General features: G+C 48.5%; 2 protein-coding genes across 2 annotated transcripts; both read left to right on the top strand.

Moving 5' to 3' along the window:
- The first annotated feature begins 3,340 nt into the window (after positions 1–3,340).
- On the top strand, positions 3,341–7,453 carry LOC137801647 (trypsin-3-like). The gene is made up of 5 exons (XM_068598975.1): positions 3,341–3,401; positions 5,559–5,706; positions 5,841–5,982; positions 6,185–6,442; positions 7,304–7,453. The coding sequence occupies exons 1-5, from the start codon at positions 3,341–3,343 to the stop codon at positions 7,451–7,453; spliced, it is 759 nt and encodes a 252-aa protein (XP_068455076.1).
- A 437-nt stretch (positions 7,454–7,890) lies between these two features.
- Positions 7,891–9,549, top strand: LOC137801681 (cytidine deaminase-like). Its single transcript, XM_068599029.1, has 4 exons — positions 7,891–8,077; positions 8,930–9,041; positions 9,188–9,245; positions 9,385–9,549. The coding sequence occupies exons 1-4, from the start codon at positions 7,891–7,893 to the stop codon at positions 9,523–9,525; spliced, it is 498 nt and encodes a 165-aa protein (XP_068455130.1). The 3' UTR covers positions 9,526–9,549.
- Positions 9,550–10,000: the final 451 nt, after the last annotated feature.

Genomic DNA, 10,000 nt, shown 5'->3' with positions numbered 1-10,000 from the left:
TGGTCCAGGATTAACATGACCAGCTTGGCCCCTGGTCCAGGCTCAGTGTGACTCGTTGGGCCCTTGGTCCTGTTCAGCAGGGCCCACTGGGCCCCTGGTCCAGCTCAGCAGGGCCCGTTGGCCCCCTGGTCCGGCTGCGTTGACCCTGAAGGGAAGATGGAGGCCGGCCGTCGGCCCTCGCCGCCTCTGCTCGCTCTCTTCCGGCTCCGCTCTGACTGCAGACGACGCTGTGCTCCATCATTGGATCCACATGTCTGGAGAGTATATTGTGTCTTTTTGTGGCTCGTTGGGTTTCAAGCTTCACTTTGTCTCCTCGGCCCAACAATGGGCTGAATCGATGAGGACAAAGCCGCGAGGAAGAGAGCTGTAATGGAAGAGAAGGGTAAATCATGTACTAGGTCACACTGTTGGCTCTGTATGTGCTGAGATCTATAGCAGGAACAAAGCTGCTGCGTGCTGCTTACAGTATAAAAGAGGCCTCGCTGCCAGCGTCACCGTGAGAGCAGCCTGGATGCTGAGAGGACTCTGACTGCGCTCCTGAAAGGTGAGGCGTAAAGAACCTGTAGAGAACCTGTAAAGAACCCGTAAAGAACTGTAAAGAACCCGTAAAGAACCCGTAAAGAACCCGTAAAGAACTGTAAAGAACCTGTAAAGAACATGTAAAGAACTGTAAAGAACCCGTGAAGAACTCGTAAAGAACCCGTAAAGAACCCGTAAAGAACCCGTAAAGAACTGTAAAGAACCCGTAAATAACCCGTAAAGAACCTGTAAAGAACTGTAAAGAACCCGTAAAGAACTGTAAAGAACTGTAAAGAACCTGTAAAGAACTCGTAAAGAACTGTAAAGAACTGTAAAGAACTGTAAAGAACCCGTAAAGAACCCGTAAAGAACCCGTAAAGAACTGTAAAGAACCCGTAAAGAACTGTAAAGAACTGTAAAGAACCTGTAAAGAACTGTAAAGAACCTGTAGAGAACTGTAAATAACTGTAAAGAACTGCAAAGAACTGTAAAGAACCTGTAAATAACTTTAAAGAACTATAAAAAAACTGTAAAGAACCCGTAAAGAACTGTAAAGAACCCGTAAAGAACCTGCAAAGAACTGTAAATAACTATAAAGAACCTGAAAAGAACTCGTAAAGAATCTGTAAAGAACTATAAAGAACCTGTAAAGAACCCGTAAATAATCTGCAAAGAACTGTGAAGAACCCGTAAAGAATCTGTAAAGAACTGTAAAGAACCCGTAAAGAACCCGTAAATAACTGTAAAGAACTATAAAGAACCTGTAAAGAATCCGTAAATAACTGTAAAGAACTATAAAGAACCTGTAGAGAACCGTAAAGAACCTGTAAAGAACTTCTCTTATTGGTGCCAGCAGGGCCTTCTGAGCCGAAACAGAGTCACAACGTTATAAAAAAATCTGTTAAAAATCTAAAAAAATATATTTTTATTTTCATTTATTATCATTAAAAGTTATTAGTCCTCTGTTCCCTCATGTGTTCATCTGCTCCTTCATCGGTTCATCTGTTCCCTCATGTGTTCATCTGTTCCTTCATGTGTTCCTCTGCTCCTTCATGTGTTCATCTGCTCCCTCATGTGTTCATCTGTTCCTTCATGTGTTCCTCTGCTCCTTCATGTGTTCATCTGTTCCCTCATGTGTTCATCTGTTCCCTCATGTGTTCATCTGTTCCCTCATGTGTTCCTCTGCTCCTTCATGTGTTCATCTGCTCCTTCATGTGTTCCTCTGCTCCTTCATGTGTTCCTCTGCTCCTTCATGTGTTCATCTGTTCCTTCATGTGTTCATCTGTTCCTTCATGTGTTTATCTGCTCCTTCATGTGTTCATCTGCTCCTTCATGTGTTCATCTGCTCCTTCATGTGTTCATCTGTTCCTTCATGTGTTCATCTGCTCCTTCATGTGTTCATCTGTTCCTTCATGTGTTCATCTGTTCCTTCATGTGTTCATCTGCTCCTTCATGTGTTCATCTGCTCCTTGAAGTCTCTTTAAGGCTTCTTCCTGGTTAACATGTTTTATCCAATCACATGTCTTCTCCTGTCTCCTCTGTGGAAGAGCAGCCTGTTAGAAGACATGATGAACCTTCTGGAGACCGAGACGTGTGATTGGTCACAGAGCCATGTGACCAGTAACATGCCTGTGATTGGTCAGTGAAGCTCGTGTGAACACGGCTCCTCACGGCGTCTCCTTCATGTTTTCTTGTCATGTGACGCGGCTCCGCGGGTCAGTGCCCTCGGCCCGTGTGCTTGTGGCGGGGCCACGTGGCCAGTGGTGGAGCGGGTGGAGCGGGTGGTGGAGCGGGTGGTGGAGCTGGTGGTGGAGCGGGTGGTGGAGCTGGTGGTGGAGCGGGTGGTGGAGCTAGCTGGTGGAGCGGGTGGAGCTAGCTGGTGGAGTGGGTGGTGGAGTGGGTGGCGTAGCTGGGTGGTGGAGCTGGTGGAACGGGTGGAGCGGGTGGTGGAGCGGGTGGAGCTAGCTGGTGGAGTGGGTGGTGGAGTGGGTGGTGGAGTGGGTGGCGTAGCTGGGTGGTGGAACGGGTGGAGTTAGCTGGTGGAGCGGGTGGAGCTAGCTGGTGGAGCGGGTGGAGCTAGCGGGTGGAGTGGGTGGTGGAGTGGGTGGTGGAGCGGGTGGTGGAGCTGGTGGTGGAGCGGGTGGTGGAGCTGGTGGTGGAGCGGGTGGTGGAGCTAGTTGGTGGAGCGGGTGGAGCTAGCTGGTGGAGTGGGTGGTGGAGTGGGTGGCGTAGCTGGGTGGTGGAACGGGTGGAACGGGTGGAGCGGGTGGTGGAGCGGGTGGAGGTAGCTGGTGGAGTGGGTGGTGGAGTGGGTGGTGGAGCGGGTGGTGGAGCGGGTGGTGGAGCTGGTGGTGGAGCGGGTGGTGGAGCTAGCTGGTGGAGCGGGTGGAGCTAGCTGGTGGAGTGGGTGGTGGAGTGGGTGGTGGAGTGGGTGGCGTAGCTGGGTGGTGGAACGGGTGGAACGGGTGGAGCGGGTGGTGGAGCGGGTGGAGGTAGCTGGTGGAGTGGATGGTGGAGCTAGCTGGTGGAGCGGGTGGTGGAGCTAGCTGGTGGAGCGGGTGGAGTTAGCTGGTGGAGCGGGTGGAGCTAGCTGGTGGAGCGGGTGGAGCGGGTAGCGTCGCTGGGTGGCGGAGCGGGCCCCTGGTTTCTGAGGCCCGGTTCATACAACAGGTGATGCAGGAGGTCAAAGGTCAAGGTTAAGTTCCTGTCGTTCAGTAGGAACAGGAAGCTGAAGAACATTTGTTCTCCTTTTGGTTCTTGTGATGGACAAAGTGATCGCTCCTCTAGATCATCTCTCTTCTTCTTCCTCTGCAGCTCCGAGATGAAGCTCGCTGCCTCCCGTCCCGTCTCACTGCTGCTGCTGCTGCTTGTTCCTCCAACAGGTGAGCTCTCACACCTGAAGCCCCGCGGCGGCCATGACGGACAAGAGAAGAGACGAAGTGACGTTAGCTCAAGATCTCCTGAAGCGCAACGATGATTAACTTCATTTAAATTGTTAAAATAAAGTCAAGCATTGTGGGAAGAGTTCCATCCCAACAGAAATAAATAAACTGTTAGTTTATGTAATTACATAAACTAACACTTAGTTTATGTAATTACATAAACTAACAGTTAGTTTATGTAATTACATAAACTAACAGTTAGTTTAACTAACACACATACATAACATACATAAACTAACTGTTTATGTAATTACATAAACTAACTGTTTATGTAATTACATAAACTAACTGTTAGTTTATGTAATTACATAAACTAACTGTTAGTTTATGTAATTACATAAACTAACAGTTAGTTTATGTAATTACATAAACTCGTAACCTCGCCGTCCCTTCCAGGCGGCGGCCGTAACGTTTCACTAGATCGTTAATAAATACACTTTACAAAGTCACATTTCAATAACAGTCTCCTCTCTGTAACCCTACGAGCTTCTAGAAGTCTAATAAAGTATTAAATAATAACAAAGCAGCCAGACTTTTCTCTCCCTGTTCCATTATTTGATCGCCGTCTGATCGAAGGTTTCTTAGAACGCGTCCTGAGCAGCAGTTTATGCACAGATAATTACCCAGCATGCAACAATCCGACCATGTCTAGGCATAAAGGTTATACATTTTATTTTTTTTACCGGAGCGACAGTGTTCTACCTGAAACTCCTTGCTAACATGCTAACATGCTAATGCTAATGCGTTGCGTTGCTGTGACTCCGGGAGGTTTTCTGCACCAGGAGGCTCACAGCTGTGCAGCTGCTCAGCCTGCATGATCAGATCATGCTGGATGGTTATAGTTATCATCACATACATCATACATGTTATTCTAAATTAAACTCACACAAGTATTAGAACTCTTCTGGGGTTCATCCGTCTCTTCAGCGTCTGACTTCATGGAGCTCAAGTCAAAGCTCTGAGCTCCTCTCTACAGACTGAACCCTCTGTGTCTATAACCTCTGTGTCTATAACCTCTGTGTCTATAACCTCTGTATCTATAACCTCTGTGTGTCTATAACCTCTCTGTGTCTATAACCTCTCTGTGTCTATAACCTCTGTGTCTATAACCTCTGTGTGTCTATAACCTCTGTGTCTATAACCTCTGTGTCTATAACCTCTGTGTCTATAACCTCTGTATCTATAACCTCTGTGTGTCTATAACCTCTGTGTCTATAACCTCTGTGTCTATAACCTCTGTGTGTCTATAACCTCTGCGTGTCTATAACCTCTGTGTCTATAACCTCTGTGTCTATAACCTCTGTATCTATAACCTCTGTGTCTATAACCTCTGTGTGTGTCTATAACCTCTGTGACTATAACCTCTCTCTGTGTCTATAACCTCTCTCTGTGTCTATAACCTCTCTGTGTCTACAACCTCTGTGTCTATAACCTCTGTGTCTATAACCTCTCTGTGTCTATAACCTCTGTGTCTATAACCTATGTGTCTATAACCTCTGTGTGTCTATAACCTCTGTGTGTCTATAACCTCTGTGTCTATAACCTATGTGTCTATAACCTCTCTGTGTCTATAACCTCTGTGTCTATAACCTCTGTGTGTGTCTATAACCTCTGTGACTATAACCTCTGTGTCTATAACCTCTCTCTGTGTCTATAACCTCTCTGTGTCTATAACCTCTGTGTCTATAACCTCTGTATCTATAACCTCTGTGTCTATAACCTCTGTGTGTGTCTATAACCTCTGTGACTATAACCTCTGTGTCTATAACCTCTGTGTCTACAACCTCTGTGTCTATAACCTCTGTGTCTATAACCTCTGTGTCTATAACCTCTCTGTGTCTATAACCTCTCTGTGTCTATAACCTCTGTGTCTATAATCTCTGTGTCTATAATCTCTGTGTCTATAACCTCTGTGTCTATAATCTGTGTCTATAATCTGTGTGTGTCTATAATCTGTGTGTCTATAACCTCTGTGTCTATAACCTCTGTGTCTATAATCTCTGTGTCTATAATCTCTGTGTCTATAACCTCTGTGTCTATAATCTCTGTGTCTATAACCTCTGTGTGTCCATAACCTCTGTCTATAACCTGTCTTAGTGTCTGGGACGAGGATCATCGGGGGTATGGAGGTCCCTCTCTCCTCCATCAGGTTCCAGGCCTCCCTCCAGTTCATGAACTTCCACTACTGTGGAGGAACCCTCATACACAGACAGTGGGTGGTGTCTGCCGCCCACTGCTGGAGGCCGTGAGTCACTGCAGCCGTCACACACACACACACACACACACACACACACACACACACACACACACACACACACACACACACACACACACACACACACACAGGTCTGGTCCTAACGCGTGGCCGTGCTCTGGTAGGAGTCACCTGATCCAGGTGGTGCTGGGCGAGCACGACCTCACCAGGGAGGAGGGCACGGAGCAGCGCTTCGGCGTGGCGCTGGTTCTGCGGCACTACCAGTACCAGCACTGGACCTTTGACAACGACATCATGCTGCTGAAGGTGAGGCGGCGAGGAGAGGATCCTGTGTTCAGACCCAGAGCATCGAGCACGCAGGAACACACATAAGTACACAATGAAGAACTGTGAACACACACACGAGCTGTTCATGAATGTCTGTTGTGCATGTGCAGCACATAGAGTACACTACATTCATACCACACTACTTGTGTAACGTGAGCTAACCCTGCCGCTCTGCGGTCAGCTGGACCGGCCGGCGGACACGGGCCCCTCGGTAGAGCCGGCCTGGCTGCCGGACCCGGACGGGCCGGCCCTGGAGGACTTTGCCCGCTGCGCGGTGAGCGGCTGGGGCGTCACGCAGCTGTACAGCCACCAGCTGTCCCCCGTGCTGAGGTCTGTGGACGTGGACGTCTTCAACAGCTGCTGGTACTACTACTACTTCAGGGTCACGGACAACATGATCTGTGCCGGCTCTCGCTCCGGGGGGAAGGACTCCTGCCAGGTGAGGCCCGAGGAGCTCACCTGTTCACTGAACCAGTGTTGAGGACGCACACCTGCCTGGAACCTGGACGAGTCTCAGACTTACTTCTCTGTGGCGCTAGTGGTTCTGGCCACTAGGGGGCAGTGTGATGAAATAAACTGTTTCACATTATCTCCTCAAGAACATTTTAGATTTCACTCAATATCTGCAGACTACAGCGGAGGAAAAGCACCTGCTACTGCCAGCTAATAATACTAATAATACTATTAATGATAATGATAATAATTATAATTATGATAGTTAGTGAGTAGTGAGCTGACGGCTTCATTTGCAGTTAAAGAAACTACTGTTGTGATTGAAAAGAGAAGAACAACATATTGAAGTGAAGAATGTCTGATTACATGATGTTTACATCATGTTGACCTCATGTAAACATGTAAACATCATGTAAACATCACGTTGACCTCATGTAAACATGTAAACATCACGTTGACCTCATGTAAACATCATGTAAACATCATGTAAACATCACGTTGACCTCATGTAAACATGTAAACATCATGTAAACATCATGTAAACATCACGTTGACCTCATGTAAACATGTAAACATCATGTAAACATCATGTAAACATCACGTTGACCTCATGTAAACATGTAAACATCATGTAAACATCACGTTGACCTCATGTAAACATGTAAACATCACGTTGACCTCACGTAAACATGTAAACATCATGTAAACATCACGTTGACCTCATGTAAACATGTAAACATCATGTAAACATCATGTTGACCTCATGTAAACATGTAAACATCTCGTTGACCTCATGTTGACCTCATGTAAACGTTTCTCCTGACCACGCGGCTCCTCTGGTCCGCAGGGCGACTCTGGCGGCCCGCTCGTCTGCGGCGGCCGCTTCGTGGGCATCGTGTCGTGGGGCATCGGCTGTGCCTACGCGTACTACCCGGGCGTCTACACCAAGGTCAGGAACTACCTGGGCTGGATCCACTGGGTGACCCAGAACCGCTGAGCCGCCGCTGGACCCCGATGACGCTGGTGGAGCCCCGGACGGAGACTTCTAAAACTTTATTGTGAATTGTAATGATAACAAACACACAGTGACGTGAGAATAACCAGAGAGAAGCTTCTGGTTACTGTGGAATAAAAGCGAGTGCTGTACTAAACGCACGTTGTGTTGACTTGCTGGACTCGTTTGTGGTGTTTACTCAGAAAACATGTGAGACCTCGTCACAGAGGCTGGGGTCATGTCAGGGATCCTCTTGTCCTTGAAGCCTCCATTTCTCCTCTGACACACCAGCTGGACAATGAAACGCGCTCTGAACGCGTCTCGCTGTCGCTGTGTATCAGAGCCTCGTGTCGCAGGTCCGGACATCCTGATGAGCGTCACGGTGACGTCAGCGCTGCTATTTAAAGAGCTGCGCTGGCCTCGCGCGGCAGAGCGCCCTCATGGACCGGGTGCAGCGCAGCGCCACCGGGCCGCAGCTGGAGGACCAGAGTCCTGGACCGCTGACCCAGGACGCCGTGCAGCAGCTGATCCAGCGCGCGCAGGAGGCCAAGCAGCGCGCGTACTGCCCCTACAGCGGGTTCAGGGTGGGCGCCGCGCTGCTGACGCGCGACGACCGCGTGGTTACAGGTGAGAGGCGGGAAGGAGTTCACCTGGGAACGAGCCACTGCGTCTGACTCTTTTCCTGCCGTCTGAGGTCCTCATGAGGAGTTAATCACCTGATGAGTTACTGATTAGCCGTCAGCGTGAGCTCGTTCCCTTCAGTCCACCAGACTTTATCATCCCCACTGAGGGAGAATCACCTGGACCCAGGTGACCTTCTGTCAACAGCAATGTACAGAATGTTTAACCCTGTCAAGAGGATCGACCATAAAGCCCGGATGTTTTTTTATTAGTCCCAAATATACATTTTAAAATCATGACTTTATTCTCTAAGATCACATCCTCAAACTACGGTTATCTCACGTTGATGCTGTGATGAAACAGTGTTTGTGGACAGGTGTGAGGAACAATTCTAATTTATAAACAGATAACAAGTGAAGAACAAATGAAGAAAGAAAGAAAGTAAAAGTAAAAAGTTACAAACAAGAAATGAAGAAAGACAGAAGTGCAGAGTCAAAGTTAAAGCAGAGACCTGAAGGAAGAAAAAGACAAACAAGATGTCAGCTGCAGAGTGCAGGTTAACACAGATATACTGTACAAGACAAGCGTTAACGTCAACTAAAGACCAGTGAAGAGGAACAAAGACGTGAGGACTCCATTAAGTAGATGAAATGCTTCAGTGCAGGAGAGCAGGTCCCTGCAGGCATGGAGGCTGTTTCTCTGCTGAACATCTGCTTCCTTCTGGTCCGAGGTGTTAACCCCTGCAGGCTCAGAGCAGCACGCCGCTCTGCCGGCGGTCACGTGACCTGGTCACTGTTTGACAGGAGAGCAAACAGACGTGTGCCCTGCAGGCCTCACGCTGCACTCGTGTCCCCGCAGGCTGCAACGTGGAGAACGCCTGCTACAACCTGGGAGTCTGTGCCGAGAGGAACGCCATCGCCAAGGCCGTGTCGCAGGGCTGCAGGAGCTTCAGGGCCATCGCAGTGGCCAGGTAACACTGCAGGTCCACGACACACACACACACACAGTGTCACACAACACAACACACCCAGTGTGTTACAGTCACACAACACTCATCCAGTGTGTTAGTGTGTTGTCTCCCTCCTGTCTGCTCATCATGAACCCTGCTGTCCTCAGCGACCTGGAGCAGCAGTTCATCTCCCCGTGTGGCGGCTGCAGGCAGTTCATACGAGAGGTCTCTTCTCCAGCTTTATTTATTTATTTATATATATTTATATATATATATATATATATATATATATATATATATATATATATATATATATATATATATATATATACTGCGTCTCATTTCTTTGTGCCTCTGCTCACAGTTCGGATCAAACTGGGACGTTTACCTGTCGAAGCCGGACGGCTCGTACCTGAAGATGAGCGTGGACGAGCTGCTGCCCGTCTCCTTCGGGCCTGAAGATCTGTCCATGAAGAAGTGGTTCACTCATGAGGACAAAGCATGACTCATGAAGAGCGTTTCCTGACTGCTCATGGGGAACATCTGCTGCTCATGAATCCTCTGATGTAGCGTGAAGCTAACTGTCAGGCTGTAGTTAGTGATGTTTGTTCAAGGAAGCGACACAGAACATCTTATCCACACATTTTAATAAATAAAGTTTTGAAATAAGTTTCTTTTCATAATTTTCACTTAATTTCTCACAGTAGGACTTAGACAGCGATGAAGCTCAAAGGGCAGACGAGGAGTGAAGAAGGATGACGTCACCGCGGACTGCAAACATCACGCTGCAGCAAATTACTCAGTGACAGAGTGAAGCCGCCCTGCAACACACCGGACATGTAGAGCGGTCCACATGCTGCCACGTGAGGGGAGGGGCGTGAGGGTGACATGGGCTGAGGGCGGGGGGGATTTAGGGGGGGTTTGGGGGCGGGGTGTTGAGGGGGGGTTGGGGGTGGGGGGGGTTTAGGGGAGTTTAGGGG

Source organism: Clinocottus analis, unplaced genomic scaffold, assembly GCF_023055335.1.
Source record: "Clinocottus analis isolate CAN_PGR_092001 unplaced genomic scaffold, fCliAna1.0.p SCAF_42, whole genome shotgun sequence".
NCBI lineage: Eukaryota > Metazoa > Chordata > Actinopteri > Perciformes > Cottidae > Clinocottus > Clinocottus analis.
Note: the sequence above shows the minus strand (reverse complement) of the source record. Positions and strands in the feature narration are given on the sequence as shown.